Source organism: Euleptes europaea, chromosome 16 (assembly GCF_029931775.1).
Source record: "Euleptes europaea isolate rEulEur1 chromosome 16, rEulEur1.hap1, whole genome shotgun sequence".
Classification (NCBI taxonomy): Eukaryota; Metazoa; Chordata; class Lepidosauria; order Squamata; family Sphaerodactylidae; genus Euleptes; species Euleptes europaea.
The window spans coordinates 47,629,838-47,649,874 of NC_079327.1; the positions used below are offsets into that span (position 1 = coordinate 47,629,838).

At 41.7% G+C, this 20,037-nt stretch overlaps 1 protein-coding gene across 6 annotated transcripts in view; it reads left to right on the forward strand.

Moving 5' to 3' along the window:
- Positions 1-20,037, forward strand: part of CNKSR2 (connector enhancer of kinase suppressor of Ras 2) — a 227,681-nt gene that overhangs the window by 33,806 nt on the left and 173,838 nt on the right. For all 6 annotated transcript variants that reach the window (XM_056861670.1, XM_056861672.1, XM_056861671.1 and 3 more), the window contains exon 3: positions 15,439-15,641. In XM_056861670.1, the coding sequence (XP_056717648.1) occupies positions 15,439-15,641 (203 nt within the window). The remainder of the gene's footprint in view (positions 1-15,438; positions 15,642-20,037) is intronic.

Genomic DNA, 20,037 nt, shown 5'->3' on the forward strand with positions numbered 1-20,037 from the left:
AAACTGAGCAATCTAAAAGAAGGGGGTGGAATTCAAGTTTCATTTTTAAAAAGGCTTTCTTTTGCTCAGAAAGAGCTCCGGGGAAGCAGGAAGCACTTGAATCCCTGCCTCTTTACACACTGCTTCATGATTGGCTGTGAGAGAAGCCAATCTTTTGTGCTTCCCCTGTTTGGCTGCCTTGAAGAAGGGTTTGGAAAAGGGTGGGGCGAAGCTCAACCCGAGAAAGGTGTACGCTCGCTCTGTGGCTCTGGAATGAGCCAGGAAGAACGGTTTGACTTGGTCCAGAAGAGGAATGGGAAAAGCCGGGTTCGTTTTGCGTTGAAGCAGTGTTTAGCTTCCAAGGAATGAGGTAACGTGCATTCCCAAAAATCTGATCCTGGCTGAAACAGAGAATAAAGGAGGGTTAAGCGACCATGCATAAAACACCCTGATGAGATCAGGCTAGCCTGAGTCATCTAGGTCAGGGTGAAACAGAAATAGTTATTCTCAAACTGAAAATGACCATTTTGTAGATGCAGTTTGTCTCAAGCTAGGAATGACAATTTGCTTCATAGATCTTTTTATGACCATTCACCTTTGTAAACAAAATGCTTTCTCAAATAACTCATCAGGGGATACTGACTAGATAGCCCCTTTGAGCCATGTAGTGTGTGTGTGTGTGTGTGTGTGTGTAAAGGGCCATCAAGTCACAGCTGACTTATGGTGACCCCTTATGTGGTTTTAAAGGCAAGAGACTAACAGAGGTGGTTTGCCAGTGCATAGCAACCCTGGTATTCCTTGGTGGTCTCCCATCCAAATACTAACCAGTGCAGACCCTGTATCTTTCGAGATCTGACAAGATCAGGCTATACCATGCTGCCTTCCCTCCTTGTGTAATTTTTCATATGGTTAATGCTTTTAAAATATTAAAAGACAGAAATGTGAAATGTCCAAAATATTTTAAACTGAAGTTGTGGTGAGGTAACTGAACTGGTCTGGACATCTTGAAATCAATATTTCATCATAAGTATCAATTCTTAGTTTTCTTAAATAGCATGCTTATTGGGGAGGCTTGGTTCACCCTGTACACATCCAATAATAGTCTAGATCCCAAACAAGTTAATACAATCAGAAATTGAATTGAGGCATGAAAGAGATGGTGGTGATGTATATTCTTGTGTTCCATATAGACACATGGCAGTACTGTTTGGGAGTGTCTTGTACCACTTTTTGACAGTAACAGGGGACCTTAAGGCCATTGTCAACTAGAATTTTCTTCTGGTGACCAGGTGATGGCTGAGTCCAATTTATCACACATTCTTCAGCAGCATGATTCTAACCTTGTTAACATGGCCAGCTGATGACTGATAACTCTTGCCAATTACTAAACCAAGTCAGTACTTCAGCACAAGAAACCTCCATCTATTTCTCCTGCAAAGGGCTTTGTAGTGAATGCTAGGGTCAATGCCTTTCCATCAAGGATGCTGTATGGAAGGTACCACCAAATCCCAATACAGGAACGGATCTGTCCTTGTGGTTCCAACTCCCTGGATACAATTGAACACATACTGTTTGACTGTTCTCTATACAAAACATCCCGTGGGAAATGGTTAAAAACTTGGTTTTATTCAAAACATCACCTGTCTAATAAAGTAAAATGTCAATTTTTATTGAATGATTCAGTACCGGAGATTACTGAGGGTGTTGCCAATTTTCTAGTGGATGTGATGAAAGTGCAAAAACTTACAAGCTCTGATATTTGATTATATTGTTCTTTGTTTTATTTCACTGATTTTATGTTTATGATCCCTTTTTGTAACAATTGTAATATTTTTATGCTAATAAAGGTCTATGAATGAATGAATGCGTTGTAGTGAATGCTAATAAGGTGTTTGCAATTTCAAAAGCTGCTGCAAAGAACCTGCAATTGCCTTGAGAAGAAGTAGTTTTCTTCAAATTATTTCAGGCCAGTGTAATATTGCTTATAGTTACTCTGGTCTGAGATAATCTATTGCATCATATGATTTTTTGTTAAGACCTGGAGGTCTAACAAATCCAGCTCAAATTAAAGGGATGTGTGACAAGAGAGGACATGTGAAAGTTCATGTGCAAATCCCTTTATAGTGTTGTTAAATTAGGTGCCAGTGTGGGCAAAAGAATTTTGCTTAGTTTTGGTTAGGGCCAATGAAGGTGACGTGGTGATAAACAAAGGTCATTTATGCATGGTCGCTTTGCCCTCCTTTATTCTCTGTTTCAGCCAGGATCAGATTTTTCAGTATGCAAGTTACCTCATTCCTTTGAAGCTCAATGCTGTTTCAATGCAAAACGAACCCGGCTTTTCCCATTCCTCTTCTGACCCAAATTAAACCGTTCATCCTGGCTCATTCCTGAGTCATAGAGCATGCATACTCTGTTCTCGGGTTGAGCTTCGCCCCACCCTTTTCCAAACCCCTCTTCAAGGCAGCATGCAGATAGCCAAACAGGGGAAGCACAGAAGATTGGCTTCTCTCACAGCCAATCATGAAACAATGTGTAAAGAGGCAGGGATTCAAGTGCTTCCTGCTACCTCGGAGCTCTTTCTGAGCGAAAGAAAAAGTCTTATTTAAAAACGAGGATTGGAGTTCTCTCCCCCCTTCTTTAAGATTGCTCCGTTTTTTGTTTTTTGTTCTTAAAATGCTTTTTTATGTACTGCGAAGTCAGCCAATTACAGAGCAGCATTTAAAGAGGTGGGACTTGATTTGAACTTGGGAGACTGCTTTTCAGTATTCATGCCTCCATTAGCACACAGTTTCGTCCCTGATCATTCAAGCCAATGCATGCAGTTTCCCCCAACCTGGGTTACTTTGATCCTGGCTGAAATGGGGAATAAAGGAGGTTAAAGCAACCATGCATAAATGACCAAAGCTGATTTGATATGCTCTGGGCTGATCCTGCATTGAGCAGGGCGTTGGACTAGATGGCCTATATGGCCCTTCCAACGCTGTGATTCTATGCTATAGTTTAATATGCAGCTGTATGTAGAACCAAGTAGGTTCATAAATATTTTTGTGAGCTCATAACTTTGGAGGACTTATTTACAAAGCAGTTTTACCAGTGTTGTTCCTGATGTGAAGGCATTTAGCATTTTAGGAGCAGAGAGATATTTTATGCTTTTGTAACCTTAATTGACTGCAGTGATGAGCTTTAAGTGGGGCTGCCCTTGAAAAATAACACAGGAGATGTCGTTGGAGCTGACTAGGCAACGGCACTATGCCCTGAAGAAAGTGAGGAGCCATTTTTGTGGCTAGTGCAGTAGTTGTCTGTGTTCTTTCAAGCCCATTTTAAGAAGCTGGTGCTTATGTTTAAAGCTCATTAACAGTCTAGGATTTATATACCATACAGACAGCCTCTCCTCATGTAGGTAAAGATCTTCTTATAGGACTTTACTTTGTTTAATCTGTTTATATGAAATTGTCATCAACAGTAAGTACTAGGGCCTTCACTGCCATTGCACCACGACTTTTGAATGACTGTTATATGTAAGTATGGAATAGCTCCTCTCTTATGGCTTTTCAAAAGGGTCCAAGACCCAGCTTTCTCTGGCTTTTGGAGGCTGACTGGGTGTGCTTTGAATCACTACTTTTTGGTTGCTGAAATTCCTGAACTGGCTATGTTTGTTGCAGTGTTCATACAGTATTCACTGTAGTTTCCATTTTTATGTAAGTTGTCTCGAAGTTAAGGACAACAGTACATAAATATTGTAACATGGAAACATTTCCGCTTTCATTTCATGTTACAGAAGTTAAACATAAGTAGTTAGACAATATGCGGGTAATCTCCCAAAAACTTTGCAAGAGTCCTTCTTAACTACGCAACCCCAGTGAAATCTTGAACAATGTAATGATTCTAAATGGCGGATGTGTTTCCTTGTAGTTCACAGGAGTATAAGGCCACTAGCAATTTGTTTTGGTCAAAGCAGCACAAAAGGCTAAATAGATTTTACTTCCCTGGGATAGATTAAAAGAAACAGTAGTGCAAGGAAAATAGCTAATAGTGTTCTGCAAATGCTGGCACAAGAATGTAAGCATAATTGGCCAGTTCTGTAGTGTTTTTTATTCTTGTAAAATAGCTTACTCTTTGGCTGAGTCCCATGTAGGGGTGTGCATACTGATAAACCCAAACTGAAAATAAACCCGAAATTAGCCATTTCGGTAAATTTCCAGTTCAGGTTTACCGAATGCACAAACCTGGGGAGAAAGCTGAAGCCAAATAGGTCATTCCGTAAAAAACCGAATAATCATATTCCAGGTGCTGTAAGGGACATGAAATAGTCTGCTTTTGGGTAGGCGGGGGGGGGGAGGTAACCTTTTTAAAATGTGCAAATATTTGCCTGATCCATCGGCACTCTTCGCTTGTGCCTTTTACTTTCTGTCATCTTGATTGTACTTTGTGTGAATATTAATACGTCAGATCATGGAAAAGAAATCAAATGAACTTTGAAGACAGTGTAGATTTAATATTAGCGCACGTTGGGGACCCTTAAGACACACTCCACACTGGCCTCCGACAGACCCCAGGTATCTTTCTCTCTTTCTCTCTCGCTTTCTCTCCTTTTCAGGCCTTTCTCCATACAGCCCTATTTCCCCCTCTTTTTCCCAGGCTCCTTCCCCCATCTCTCTTCCAGGTTTTCTTCCCCCACCATTTTCCACACTAACTCTGTCTTCCTAGCCTCTTCTCTACTTTATACCACTCACCACACTGTGTTCCTCTCCTAGCTGCTGCTTCTTATTTTCTGCCAGAATTGCCTAGGCTTAGAGTCTAGTGCCTTGGTTGCTAGGCAACTCCACAGTCATGATCTCATTTTTAAAAATAAAATTTCACACACCCCATTGTTTCTTTCTTTCTTTTTATTTATTTCTTTTGTATTTTTCTGAATACCTGGGCAGTCTGTCAGGTCTGTAGAAAAATTCTCCTTGTCTAAAAATGCCTCCCTTCTGCTGTTTTATTGATCTGTGTTATTGGCTCTATTCAGATCTCGATATATATACCTTGAATAGTACATGTAAAAGCTGTCTTAGGTCTTTTGAAAATATCCTTCCATCCTAAGGAAGTCTGCTCAGAATCCTAATCATGTTTATTAAATTGGGATTATTTCTAGGAAAATGTCTTTAGGATTATACTAGAAATCTTGGGTAGTTTGTTCACATCTGATATTGGCCTGGAATAACCCATATCACCCCAATTAATTGATAGCTACAGCTCAGCATATCATCTGCTTCTGTTGACTAGGTTGAGATGGTTTTGGTAGGTGACACAGAAACATCTGTAGTGTTTGATCTGTGACAGTTGTTTCTCTTGCTGGTGTATTCATCAAGTGATGGATGTGCATTGCTGAACTTTCCTTAAGATGGGCAATATACCTGTTACAGATAAGTCCTTCCTTGTATTTCATTGCTGTGTTGTATTTCTTACCTATAGAATGGTTTTAGATATTTTTTAAGGCTAGAGAGGTTTAGTATGTGTGTAACCAAAGATGCTTAAGAGTTTACATTTAAATCATGCAACTTGCTGGGGGACAGAGGAGAAAAGGAAGGACAAGAAAGAGTGCCAAAATAGATAAGACATTGAAAATCTGTAGTTGGATCTTCTAACTTTAATATTTTTATCTTCTGCTTCTAGTGGGGGCTCAGCTTCGATCTTTGCTTTGGCATTGGGGGTGGGGCTAAACTATCCTCTGTTTCACTTTCCCCAATGTAGATCATCCCAACTTTCTACTTTGTCCTGACAGGAAACCACACAGATACCTCCCCCTCCCATCTTTTTCTTGTGGGTACAAGAAGTGCAGAACTTATGCAAGATACTGAGTAACAGGCTAAATTCTTAAATATGTACTATTAGCTTGTAATCTGTATTTTAGACTGCATTCTTTTGCCAGTTTAAAAATCAAAGTATTCGTCAGAGCTATTTCCATCTATTTTAAAATGCCCCAGTCATGTTCAGAATAAGCCTAAAGTCCTTGAGCACCGCTGCTCTTGGTGGGGGAAGGGTAAATTAAAGACTTCCTGATTTCATAAAGCTGCAGTTTGTTGTAATTCCTGAATCAGGTGAAAAGCAAACAAATGATTTGTTCCTTGCCTACAAACTGAGATTCAAAATCAGAGTTCAACAGCACCAACTCAGAGGTTTGTTGTTTTATGAACAATGAAATGGGTTAATGGCATCTGAATGCAGCCACTGTTTATTAGATCAAAAATCAAACTTCTATAGCTCTTTCCCGTGGTGGATCCTAAGCAAGTAGGCTTGTTGGTATCATGAAGCTGAACATCTCTTTCCCTGCCACTAGATGCTAGAAACTCATTAGACGATGAGCGCAAGACCTTCTATGAAAAGTGGATGACCACCGAGGTATTTGCAGATACTCTTGGTGAGGAATGGAAGAGATATGTTGTCCGCATTAATAGTGACAATGACAAACAAGGCTTCCCCATGATTAAGGGGGTTCTGACTCACAGACGTGTCCACCTGCTGCTCAGCAAGGGCCACTCATGCTATCATCCCAGGAGAACTGGAGAACTATTGTGCCAGCTAGAAGAGATTCATCAAAAACCATGAGACAAAAAAGACTTGTCGAAAATGCACAACTTGAAGCACCAAATAGACGGGATAGAAATAAATGAAATGCACAAATGACTGAGCTTTGTGAGGCACAAATTCTTCGAACAAGCCAACAAACCTGGAAGGAGGCTAGCAAATACACTAAAGAAGGAATAGGAGAAAAGGATTTTGGCAGTTCTTAAAAATAATCAACTATCAAATAAAGGAGACGATATTAAAGAGATTTTTAGGACTTATTCGGAACTTTACAAAATTAATGATACATCCCAACCAAATCTGGATTCTTATATTCAATGGGCAAATCTAAAGGGCTTCTCAGCGGATGATCATCAAATACTCAATCAGAAAGTTTCGATGCAAGAAATCAGACTCTTTCAAGAAGTTAAAACCGGATAAAGCACTGGGGCTGGATGGGCTGACAACTAGTTATTATAAAGCGTTTGAACATATCTTATCTCCTCATCTCTTGAAAAGGCTTTTAATGATTTACTCCAGGAAGGTAAAATACCAGAATTGTGGGAGGAAGCTCACATATTGTTAATACCGAAAGAACAAGAAAGTTATCTTCCGCAAGCATATAGACCAATTTCGCTACTAAACGTTGACTATAAATTTTTTGCATCTATTCTGACAGAAAGGTTGAAGAGATGTATCTCGAAAATAATCCACTCGGATCAATCAGGATTTATGCCAAAAAGACAAATGAAAGACAATGTCAGAGTTGTCCTGGCTGCAATTAATCGTATCAAGACCTGGCTGCAATTAATCTTATCAAGAAAAAAAAGATATAAGTTAAACAAGCAAAAAACAAACGTTCAATTTGACATCAGAAGAAAAAGAAGAAATTCAAAACATTCTACAATGAGCTATTCCCAAGAAATGTTTGAAATATTTGGGCATAAAAATTCTTACAGTGTCGGACACTTTATTTGATCTAAACTACAAAGAACTTTGGAAAAAATAGAAGAAGATTTCGAGAGGTGGAATAGACTTCAAATATCATGGCTTGGAAGAATTGCAGTAATTAAAATGAACATACTACCAAAAATAAACTTTCTTTTTCTGACATTACCAATTCGAATTTCAAAGACAACTCTTGGAAAATGGCAGTGAGCCACCAACAAATTTCTGTGGAATGGGAACAAAGCTTTGTATGGCTTAAATCAATCGGCCAGAGAGTGGTACAAATGCTTAATTGATGTAAGCCATACAAAACCTTGTTCAGCTTTAGTACCTTGGCTTCTTCTTTTAATTCAAACCCTGGTCTCACATCCAGGTGCAGCCAATTTACAAACTGCCTCCTGGTGGATTAGTATGAGAAACCTTGAGCTATTGACATTCTTCCATTTCAGCTTTCCTTGTTCTGAACCACAATAGCTTTTCTCTTTCATTGTCAGCTAATCTTCTTTCATAGCTGCCAGGTTCACCATCATCCATATTGTAAACATGATCACAGTCATCAAAACCATACCTTGATGGAGGTACTCCTTTATTACTTCTGTTTGACTGTCTGACTACTGTGTGACTAGACTTGAACAAGGCTTTGTATGGCTGCATCAATTGGCCAGAGAGTGGCACAAATGCTTAATTGATGCTGTTAAAAAATTAGGCTTCAGACAAAGTATTGCTGATCCTTGTTTGTTTTCAAGGTGCACAGGTCAGAAGGAGTCATACGTGTTAATTTACATGGATGATTTGTGTGTAATAACAAATAATGAGAGTGACCAGGAACAATTTCAGAAACAGCTTGGAGAACGCTTTAAACTGAAATGTTTGGGAGAGATAAGAAATTATCTAGGGGTAAAAATAAACAGAGACAACAAAGGTGTATTTTACTTGTCTCAAACAGAAAAAATAAAACAGTTGCTGGAAAGGTTTAGCATGCTTGATGCTAATGCAGCTGAAACCCCAATGGTCACAGGTTATTTGTGTGAAGAGTCTCAGGAACAAGAAGAGTGTGACAAATCTCTGTATCAGTCCCTGATAGGAAGTTTGTTATATCATGCTTGTTGGACTCGCCCAGACATATATCAGGCGGTGCATTGCTTGAGCAGGAAGAATATGTCGCCAAAGCAGAGTGACTGGAAAGCAGCTAAGCGTGTACTCAGATACCTGAAGGGATCTGTGAACAAACAGTTATGCTTGAATGCATGTAATGGGGAACTGACTGCTTATGCAAACACATCATGGGCAGATCAGGGGAGCGCAAAATCAACGACCGGGTATGTGTTGTATTTTGGTGAAGCACCCATACATTGGAAATCTGTGAAACAGTCATTTGTGGCCATGAGTTCATGTGAAGCAGAATATAGTGCTGTGAGTGAATGCATAAACCAGGTAGAATGGTTTTTCTATCTCATGAAAGAACTCAGTGTGTCTGTACAATTACCAGTAAGGATATATACTGACAGTCAATCAGCGCTACAACTTGCAACCGAGCAAAACTTTAAAGGCAGGAGTAAACATATAAGAATAAGATATGTCAATGTAGTTGAAGCTGTGAACAAAAGCATGGTATATATTGTAAAGTGTGCTAGTGCTGGTAATGTGGCAGATCTATTTACAAAAATCGTGGATTGTAATAGATTCATGAAACTAATCTGAAATCCTTGAGAAGGAGTGTCAAGATTACAAGTCTGTCAGTTTAGTTTGACAGGTGCAGGTTAGATCAGTTGGATCTAATGATGATGCAATCAGCCTGGAAAGTCCCTGGGGAGCTAGAGAAAGCTGGCCTGATCCAGCTATAGCCAGGTGGCTGATGCAATGCAGTAGCAATGTTAGGATGATTAGGCATCTACTGTGATTGGTGGCTGCTTCCACCAGGTGTATATATTGGAGTGAAACTAAAGTTCTATGCGGGATTCTATGAGCGGAGTGTGTGAAAGAAGTATCTGTATTATATCTTTGCACTGTAAAATAAACTACACTTTTCTAAGTAGCAGAGGACTTTCTGATGGTTATTCTGGACAGGCTGCCAATCCGCTTGGCTTCCGCATCAGGGTTTGCCTGGTGACATATTAAAGAAATCCCTTTTTTTCCCTTGAGCATTCTGAATGTGCTAGAGGACTCAAGGAAGAGGTAGATGAGCTTTATCTCATTTGCACTGAGTTCTGGATAGGCTAGGAATCCTCAGAAATGTCTCTTTGTGTTTGTCCTTCTCCATACCATACCTAGTGCAAGTGAAGCAAATCCTTGTATTAATACAAGCTCTGGAGTAGACCAGTGGATTTGTGGTGAGGTGGCTAATAAACTATACAGTGTTTTTGAACCCTCTGGATAATGCTGCTGAGGACTAGAAAAGTTTTAAACAGAAAATTCAGCTTCTCCATTAAGCAGCTAAGTTAGATCAATCTAAGATAGTGATTTTTGTTAATGTTGCTGGTTCTTACAAAGTGTTTGCAGTTCATTTGAGGTATTGATATTTGTGAACTCTTGACAAGTATTACTACCAAACAGTAATGAAGCACATACCTCTTTTGGTCTTGATGTCAACAAGAAGGAGAAAGTTTGGAATGCTGAGAGCTAAAGCATCACAATTATCAAGTAAGAGTTTTGTGTAACTGTAAGTAAGATTGTGTCACTGTTACACAATCCACCAACATTCTAATTTCTTAAAGCCACAGTCACTAATTACATTACAGATATGGCTATTTTGGCACCAAGGTTTGTCATAGGATTTTTGACCCACCATTCTCCCCAATGAAGATTCAAAGCAGCTTACAAAGAAACACATAAATATAATTTAGACCAGGGATCCTGTGGGCACTGTGACAACCGCTGACACCTTTCCTGGCTCCTGCCAAGTATTTTTAGAAAGTGGGCAGGGCCAGGTGGGGCTTTTGCCAAGCAACGGTTATGATTGGCTATTGGAGATTTGATTGGCCATGCAGATTTTTAAAAATATTGCTTTGGTAGCAGCTGCCACCACAGAGCAAAGCTCTTCACTGTGTGACTGAAGGTAACATGTGGCAGCCATTCTGTGGCTAGCTCCATCTCCTGTGACAATCATTTTGTGGCTGCATCCACCACACTGTGTTAAAATCCCAGGGGTACCCACATGGTAAACTAGGTTGAGAACCTCTGATTTAGACAAACAAAGAAAAAATATAAAGCAACCAACTCCTGGTGTGGTTTTAGATTCACTGACCTGGTTCATTCAGGGCTGCAGGCTGTAAACCATGGGTTAAGAGCCAAGACCCTATTCCTTTCAATTTGAGGCAAAGGCTCACACTTCTGGCCACACCCAGGTGTCATTACCTGTAATAGAGAGGGAACTGGAAGCTCAGTCCAAATATTACACAGCTGGCAGACGTGTTCCCTTCCTTTGGTTGGATGAGACTCTGACCATCTGTGCAAGTCAGTAGCTCAGACTTGAGGCAAGTGCTGAAGGCACTTCAGGGATCTTCCCAACCCCAGTGGGTTCCAGCAACTGCACTAACACTTGACTGTACAGAACAGGAACTTTAATGTAGAAACAAATCCAAAAAAGGGGGGGGGGAACAGTAGCTGTGATCTGTAAGTCCCTGGCAAGGCCTTTTAGTACTTGACAGTCAACTAATAAAAGATTACTGGTTCCAAGCCCTTCTTCCCAGGGCTCACCTGACGCTACCTGGAGCTTCAGTCCTGCAGCAGGAATCCCTGAAGTTTTCTGCTTCCATCCTTGGTTCCCTTTTTCCAGCTTTACACCAGCCTGTTTCTCCCCATCAGCCTGCTCCTCGCTGCCGGCCTGCTTCTGCCTGACTTGACCCATCAACTTTCCTCAACTGTCACTCTCTTCTTCCCTCCTCCCCTCTGGAAAAAGGAATCCCAGCCTCTCCAGAGCCAGTGCTGCTGGCAGATGCAGTCTCTTTGAAATTCCATTACAATACCAATAACTTTGAATGAGGTGTGATAGAGCTATTCCTAGAGAAACATGCCATGAACTTTTTTCTTAAGCTAGGTGCATGATCCATTTTTTCTCCCTCCTGTTCTTCCATGCAAACCAAAGGTTCTCTTGCAAATATTTATTTGTTTCCAGACTATATTTCTGCAGGAAAATATGCCTGTTGCTAAAATTGGGATGGAGTGGGAAGTTAAAGTAGCCCTGGGGGGAAAAGAATCAGAGGTGCTCATATGCTTCAGATTTGGTTGAATAGCTGAGCCTTGAAGGTCAAAGGATATATAGGCCCTGTCCATTAGAAATGTGACTTAACCCCTGCCTTTTTATTCTGTGAGGCATTGCCTCCATAAGATTTCATGGATGAGTAGGGCGGTTATAATAATATTTTTCCTAGCTTTGTTTTGAGTCAGTAAAATAAATAAACTTGCATTAGTTCTTATTTACTTTCCAACAGTGATTTATTTCTCAAGGCATGTTAAAAAAATCAAATAAAAACAAGTGAAAAGAAATACAACTCAACTAAAATATAGGTTAAGAAAAAAATGTGTGCACTCCTTCCTCTGCTTTGCCTTTCCTGACCCTTTAATTCTGCCTCTTCTTTTCCCCTCTGCAAGGCAACTTCACCATCCCCACTGCATCTCCTTATTCTGTGCTTGTTCCCATATTCAACATTTCTTGTTCCCTATTCAGTCCTTTTTCATTTCCTCACAGTATCCTACCCCCCCACCCCCCAGTCCATTCCCTTTCATCCTTCGTGTCACCTTACAAACTATGCACTTATCGCCTTGGATCCTTTTCTTCCACATCCCTTTCATGATGTCCCGTTTGGCTTAAGCTATTCCTTCTTGTTTCCTTTAAATCCTGCTTTCAGCTTTCCCTCCCATCACCTTTCAAGTGCTTCTACAGTACCTGCTTAACTCCTTCAATCCTTTTCTTAGACCTTGTCTCCAAACTGCCCATTGTCTTTCCTTCCTTTCAAAGTGGTACCCACACTCTTGGAAAAGGCTGGGCATGATTTCAGTTACCCCAGCAACCTCATCAGTTGCTCAAACACTGGCTTTGGTACAGAGGTCAGTTTCCTTTTTTGCTACGACCCTGTGACAGAACTCATGGGTGGACATTTGAAGGCACTAGTCAGGCATATAAAGATCGAACCAAAACTCTTATCAGAGTTTGGTCTTCATTTTGGTTGCCTGAACAACTTCATTGTTCTGTGTACTCAACATATACTGAAGTAATTCAGCTCATACTGAAGTAATTCCTATTTTGGGTTGTTTTTGTCCAGAAGGTGTTCAAGCAAGTCAGGGTACATTTTTCGGCAAGTCTGGGGGTCCCGATAATATGTAGAACCTTCTCTTCCCTTCGTTGCTGCCCCCTGTGTGCAGCTTTCAGTTGCAATGGTATAATATAAACATAATTTAGGAAAACAAACAACAAAATATGCATTAAAACTCCAGTTCATGGCCTGGTCCTGGATCCATGGGCCAGTTCACTCAGGGTCACAGACTGCGTGGCAGGGGGTAGGAACCAAGGCCCTTTTGGCTCATGCCTCTGGCCAAACCCAGGCTTAAATATCTGTAACAGGAAGTGAAACAGTTTCCCAGCCCATATGTTATTCTGTTGGCAGCCATGTCCGAAAGATTACTCTACCCTGCTAAGCTTCTTGTCTGTACATAGAGTTTTCTAGCTGGCAAAACTTGCCACATTCATTTCAGAGAAGTACCAACTCTAGATTGAACACCCGTTGTGTGGACTGAGCTGCCTCGCTTATTGAGATGAATTAACTGGCTGTATATGCAGTAGTTCTGCGCACAATCTAAGTGAAAATCTGGACTAGGGTAGGTAGAGATTTTATAACAGGCTATTCATATCGCTGCCTTCTTAGATAAATAGTGTTGTAATAAGAATAAACTAGGGCTGCCTTTTTTCTGTGTAAACTTTCTCAGAGTTGAACAAGCCATCAGGGGAGGCAAGAATCAGGCAAAGGCCCCATGACACAATTGAGATTGTGCGGCATGAATTTGTTGATTATAAATGGGCCTGTGATGCACAGGAGAAGGTTGTGCCCTCTTTTTTTTCCCTTTCAGCATGAACCAATTGGATTTTTAAAAAATGAAAAGGAAAAAAACGCTGAAGGGAAAACAAAAAACCCTGAGGGGTTTAACAGTCAACAACTAACAGACAAAAAGGAGGAGTTGGGGTTTGGAGGAATAGGAAACAGTGAATTGGTAAAGCTGTCTAGTTATTAAATTTGATGGGCTGAAAGAACTAACACTGTTACCGTTAAGTATAACACACCTCCCAGCTCTGCAAACTATGTCAGCTATCATATTAGAGTGGGAAGACTTTACAGGTCATACTTACAAACAAAATAAACTTATGTGGTTTGTTATATGTGACTCCTTTGTTATGTTTAGCCCATGTAACCCACTATACACACTGTAGGATCCAGATAAAATTTGTAGCTGATGTGCTATCTGGCACAGGATTAAGGAAACCTGTATGTCTAAAAGAAGACACACTAGTAAAATTAATCCACTTTACCTCACAGACCTAAAGTTAACAGTGGACCTGGTGTAGTAACATTACAGGAGGATGTAATGAGGTGCGATCACAACTCTCCTGCTTGAGGGACTTGTCATTGGCAAAGTGGTATAAAATAAGATAACAAGAGAAGGGTCTGGATCAGGGGTTCTGACAAGGTGTGATAGTGCAATTGCAGCCACTGGATCCAGAATGGGTTTTGTGAAAAGCTTTAGTCGTGATAATAAAGAAATAGCAAGATGTTTGTTTTTTATAATTAATTTTGCTTTACATATAGGGCACAATGTTTGCTTTTTCATATTCAGTGAATACTCAGTCTCCCTCTTGAAATAAGGAGCCCTATAGAAAGTTCAGTTCTGTTAATCACAAAATACATTCAAAAGCCATAGACGTTACTTTATAATATAGAAATATGTTATTCTACTTGATGTATTTTTCAAGAACTTGTAGCTTGCTGTGGTGTCAGCTTTCACTCCCTCTATAGCATGTGCTGGCAGCGGGCCATTTGCTAGCCTCAGACTGGGATTCTGTACAGGCCATGTGATTTGTCCTTCCGTTCTGCAGGATATAACTAGTCTCTTATAAGTAGGGTTGCCAGCTCCAGGTTGGGAAATACTGGGATATTTGGGGGGTGGAGCCTGAAGAGGGCGGGGTTTGGAGAGGGGAGGGACTTCAATGCCATAGAGTCCAATTTCCAAAGCAGACATTTTCTCCAGGGTAACTGATCTCTGTTGCCTGGAGATAAGTTGTAATAGCGGGAGATCTCTAGCCACCACCTGGAGGCTGGCAACCCTACTTATAAGACTTCCCAGGACCTAGTGTTAATTGGGCCTGTGGGCAATCCCTGCTCCATCATGCTCCCCTCATTATTTAGTTGGCTCTCTCTCTCCCCAAATGCAGCTCATTTGAGTATCATTTGGGGGTTTAAAGGGCCATGCTGCTGTAATCCCAGCCATCTCAAGGCCCTGCCCACAGATGTCCAGACCAGCATCTGGGCAGCAAATTAATGGGCTTCTCCATAGCAGTTTCACCTTGCTGTGAGCTTCATCCACGGCTGTTCAGGTGGGCCTTGGGCTGGTGGCACCTGAGGAACTGGATAGCCATCATAGTTGCCTAACCCTCTCCCAGCCTACCCATCAGCTGGCCAGGCTTTGGATGGGTCCTTAAATGGCACTCAATAAAGTGTCAGTCCCTTCTCCCTCCCAAAGCCGCTAGGTGAGGTGGCAGTGCCATTCAATCACATTTGTACATACATCTTAGTCAGATATAATAAAATTCTACTTTGGTCTCTGTGTAAATATATATTGGAAATAAAACTTGCATCTATCTTTGAAAGATAGTATATTTCTGCATCCATTACCAGGAATTGTTAATTGTAAAACATATTTTTTGTGCTTTGTATCAAAGAGAACTAATTTTGTTTGTTTTCTTCTTATGTACAGAACTATGGACTGGAAACTGAAAACCTAAAAACACTTTCTCACAAGCTAAATGCATCTGCCAAAAATCTTCAAAACTTTATCACAGGGAGGAGGAGGAGTGGTCATTATGATGGTAGAACAAGCAGAAAATTACCAAATGACTTCCTTACCTCAGTGGTGGATCTGATTGGAGCTGCAAAAAGCCTCTTAGCTTGGCTGGACAGGTAAATTTTTTCAGATGTTTCATTGGGGACAAGTTTAGCTATGAATATTCATACATTTGTGTACATGCACACATGGAAGCCTTGCTTGAGACTTTTATTCAAAGCTTTGGGGCTGGTTGTCATCAAGATGTGGATGACACCCAGCTCTATATGTAACAACATCCAAATCTCCTGGAGATGGAGTAGAGATCCTCAATAACTGCCTGGCTGCTTTGTAAATTGGCTAAAAGTGAACAAATTGAAATGAAACCCTGAAAAAACAGAGGTAATGCTGGTTGGGAAGGCAGAGATTTTATGCTCCCAACTACCGTGTTTCTCCGAAAATAAGACAACACTGTCTTATATTTATTTTTCCTCAAGAAGACACACTATGGCTTATTTTCAGGGGATGTCTTATTTTTATTAAGTATGGTACAACAATCTACATTTATTCAAAGATAGTTAAGTTGTCCGAATTCGGCCAAATAAAGCCATTAAAAACACAATCGCGCCTTTCCGCGGCTCCGGGGGGGGCATTTTTGGGGGTAGAGGTCCCAAACTTTCAGCGTAGCTTGAGGGGACCCTTCTTGCAAGAACCCCCAAGTTTTGTAAAGATTGGGTCAGGGGGGGCTGAGATATGGGCCCCGAAAGGGGTCCCCCTCCTTAATGTGCATCTCTGACAATGGGGGGTTGCAATTAGCAGAGCTTGCGCCCAAAGCTCCCAGCCCCGACAAACAGCTGAGCTGCGGGGAGCAAGGGCGGGGCAGGTGCGAAGACGTTTGCAAACCATGCAAAGCAATACATTTGCAGCCATGCAAACCATGCAAAGCAACACATTTGCAACCATACAAACCATGCAAAGCAACATGTTTGCAACGATGCAAAGCAACACCTGACACCTGGGAGTTTGCAAACCATGGAAAGGGACAGAGGCAGCTAGCTATGCATAAGGAGCAGGAGGGGTGGAATTTCCCCTTTTGCATCGGACTCAGGACCAGGAAAATGCATTCTTTAAGTCACAATTTGAAAACCAGTTTTGAGCAAGCATCAAAATAGACCTAACCGATCTTATGAATGAGGGAAAACCTGAGGACACACAACTGAAGCCCCCCCCCCCTCAAACCAGGGAGAGAGAGACTCAGGGGGCACCCTCCCCCCGCAGAACAGGTGAAATCCCCCTTTGGCTTCCCCCACCCACCCACAGAAACTGCTCCCTCCCCACACACACACAGACTCTACTTCCCCCCCACACACACACACAGGAGAAAAATTATAGAGAAAAGCCCCAAAATGGGTCTTACTGTGGATGTCTTCTGTTCCAGGAATGGGCATGGCAGGGGGAAATGGGCGGGGCTACAGGACGAGTGGTCTGAGGCCGAGGAAACTCTCGGGGAACAGCGAACTGGCGGGAAGTCTTGGTACACTGCATAGCCACGCCTATCACTATGTCTTATTTTCGGGGTATGGCTTATATTGTGCAAATGCTTAGAAATCCTGCTGTGGCTTATTTTATGGGTATGTCTTATTTTCGGGGAAACACGGTATTGCTGGAATTCAGCTGATTCAGTTAAGAGCTTTGGGGTTGTACTAGACCCAGTGTTATTGCTGAAGAAGCAAGTTAATGCAGGTGCAGAAAAGGCTTTCTTGCAAATCAGCCTAGCCCAGGGGTCTGCAAACTGCGGCTCGGCTCTTTGGCCCATTGAGTGCGGCTCTCCAAACTTGGTTCGGAGCCCCTGCTCTCGCGCCCGCTCGCGCCGGCAGCCGGCTGCGGAGCCGGCGTGCCTGAGAGAGAGAGAGAGAGAGAGAGAGAGCACGAGAGAGCAGGCGTTGTCTCTCCCCCCCCCCCCCGCCGTGGAGAATGGCCGGGTCCCCCTTTCCCTTGCCCTCAATGGTTGGGAGGCTGAAACCTCCCCTCCCCTCTAGCTGCGCGATTGCTGGGCCGCTCGGCGGTTCCTGCCCCCCCCCTGCCTATCCGCTGTTGGGCGGGGCGGGCTTCCTTTGGTAGACCTGGCCTCCGGCTGAGTCCCATTGGGAGGCCAGGTCTACCCATTGGCTTTCTTGGCAGTAGACCTGGCCTCCGGAGGCCCATAGTAGCCAATTGGTAGACCTAGCCTCTGAAGGGGGACTTTTTCCCCTCCTCAGAGTCCACCAATAGGCTTTTATGGTGGTAGACCAGGCCTCCAGACGAGGACTCCGGACGGGGAGGGGGAAATGGCAGGGACAATTTAATTTTTATCAATAAATAAGATCACTATTAAATATGATATCAAGTTTTATTCAGTGTACGTATAGTTTAATTAAGACTTAAAACTTTAATTAAAGTTTATTAAGTTAATAAACAGTGTACCTACCTATATAGTTTAAGTTTAAGAAATTTGGCTCTCAAAAGAAATCTCAATCGTTGTATTGTTGATATTTGGCTCTTTTGACTAATGAGTTTGCCAACCCCTGGCCTAGCCCTTACCTTGATACAGCTGATATGGCAATGCATTGTACATTGGTTTCCTTCTCAAAAGCAATTTGGAAACTTCATTTGGTGCAGAATGCTGTGGCTCGGCTATTATCAGAAGCCGGACAGAGTATGCATAACTCCCATTCTGCAGTCACTCCACTGGCTGCCCATCAGTTACTGAGCTCCCTCTGTCTTAGTTTTCCACAAAGTATGCAAAACTGAATTATTCAAGAGGGTTTTTCTGCGCAGGCAATAGTGTTGCACTGTTCAAAAATTAATTGGATTAATTAAGGACTGTGTCTATAGTACTATGTATGGTTTTCTGTAAGTAGGATCCTACTGTGTAAGTTTTTCATCATTTAATGTGTCATGTTAATACTTAGTCTTGCCTCAGTTCTATTTTTAGATTTCTAAATCCTATTGCATTGTTTATTGAATGTCCCGTACTTTTGATTGTATTGACTCACTCTATGTAATCCGCCTTGAGTCCAACTGAGAAAGGCAGACTGTAAATAAATAAATAAGAAAATAAGATAAATTAATCTGTTTTTAAAACGAAATGTCGTGATATTGCCCTTGAACTCACAATGGAGAAAGGCAGCCAAAATTTCTAATGTTTTGGAAAGTGTTTGAATGTGCCCTAAACATGAATGCCTCTGAGTGCAGTGACAGTCTGTTCAAATGAGTTCAATCACACTTGCAATATATGTATATGAATGCCATCCAGTGGAGCTCTTTTGTTTCATGAGAGCTTCAGCCCAGCTTCCTTCTTCCAACCTAGTAGAATTCTCTTCAGCCCTCTGTGTCATATTTGCAAAGTATTCTATAGATAAAATTGCTGGTGCCTGCTCTGATTTGGAAGCTCCATTGGCTGAAAGTTCTATATGAAGCCATCCTGGACTTGGCTAGTTGTAGTTGCTTGAACTGGTTTTAGTTGATTTTACTTAAGGATGCCAACAAATTACTTGGAATAGATTGGTTCCAGTTCTTGACGTATTAATCTCTGCTCATGCTGATTGGAGGTAGCCAGACATGGGACTTCGGCAGAATTGGGGAGCCATTCTAAGTAGGTCTACAAGAAGGAAGGTCCTGTTGTTTTGAGAATTTTAGCTATCCAGAACTTCAGCTAGCTAGAGCAGGCCACATAAGTCTGAAGGATTTGGCACCAAGATTGCTTTTATGTAGTCTGTCAGTTACCTGTGGGAAGAAGAACAGTAGTGAGCTCTATTGTTCCCTGTCTGACAATCTGGGAGACCTTTGAAGTCCATTCTCAGTGTCTGCAACCAGACATAACCCAAAAGGTTGCTGTGTGTAAAACCCACATAATTCTGGGTCTTGACCTTTTCTAGAGAGAATATTTTCATACATCTCCACAGTTTCTTAATCAAACACAGTAACTCTACAAACCTTGGAACAATTGGATTGCCTCACAGGGATGATGTAAAGACCATAAAACCCTTAAGAGATGTAAAAACTGTATGCTTTCTAATTTTTGTATATCCCTTTCTCATTCCTCTTGTTTGTCTATCTCTGTGTGTGATTAAAAACTGGATCCTAGCCTTGAGATACTTCTTTTAGGCTGAACTTCCTCCATGGAGTTGAGGGAGTAGAGCTCAGCTATTTAATGCATAAGAAAGTTGAGAAGGGGGAGGCAGTTGCCTTGCTGGAGACAAGAAATGTGTCCAGTTATCTTTCCTAGGTAGTGAAGGAACTTTTTCTGGTACTGTCACCAGAGCAGAGGATCCTATGCCAGCTATTATGTATGCGTAGGTTACACATGAGGCTGGAGACAGAGTTCCAACAGCAACCGCTTTATTCAGTTAACAGGGAAGAGAGAACTAACTTAACTGCAAAACACCCCAACTTATATACAGTTCCCAACCACCCGGAGCCACCACCCCCCAGTCCATGGTTGGACAGCCAAAGTCCACCATCCAATATGAGAAACAGATGACAGAGCCTGGA